Raw genomic sequence first — 566 nt, forward strand, 5'->3', positions numbered from 1 at the left:
ACTACATGCAATTGAAGTCACAGAATCTTATAACTAATGCAAATTTCTCCTTTTCCTAACTGAAGTTCTATCATAAGGTTTGCTCCAATAACATTTCAAAACTTCCTTACTATGACTGAAGAGGATACTGATGTCATAAAAGTGTATTTTTTATATTCAACCCAATGTATACTATGATGATGATAATAGAAAAAAATTATCCTCTTATCTCTATTCATACCTGGTGAAGTGTTTTTCACAATCTTTTTCTCTTTTGGAGGAGGAGGAGGTTGTCTGGATGGTTCTTCTAATACTGCTTTCCCTACCAGCCCTTTCTTCACTAAGGCCAAAGTCATTGTGTACTTACTTGATACCACCTGAAATGGTACAGATGACAGTCAAATTATAAGGACAAATAAACTTTTCATTATCTTAATTCACTTCATTCTTCCACAATGAAGCCCATGCTTTAATTAATCCCTCTTCTGAATATTTTTTCTTGTGATTGTAAAAAGACAGCCACTTAATGACACACAACTAATAAAGTCTATTAGTCAAAACAATAAAATGTAATGTTCACTTTAGTT

General features: G+C 32.3%; 1 protein-coding gene across 1 annotated transcript in view; it reads right to left on the bottom strand.

Moving 5' to 3' along the window:
* Nucleotides 1-566, bottom strand: part of LOC119592100 (zinc finger protein 696-like) — a 6,429-nt gene that overhangs the window by 3,096 nt on the left and 2,767 nt on the right. The window contains exon 4 of the mRNA XM_037940920.1: nucleotides 221-356. Coding sequence (XP_037796848.1) covers nucleotides 221-356 — 136 coding nt within the window. The remainder of the gene's footprint in view (nucleotides 1-220; nucleotides 357-566) is intronic.

This window comes from Penaeus monodon, chromosome 29 (assembly GCF_015228065.2).
Source record: "Penaeus monodon isolate SGIC_2016 chromosome 29, NSTDA_Pmon_1, whole genome shotgun sequence".
Taxonomy (NCBI): Eukaryota; Metazoa; Arthropoda; class Malacostraca; order Decapoda; family Penaeidae; genus Penaeus; species Penaeus monodon.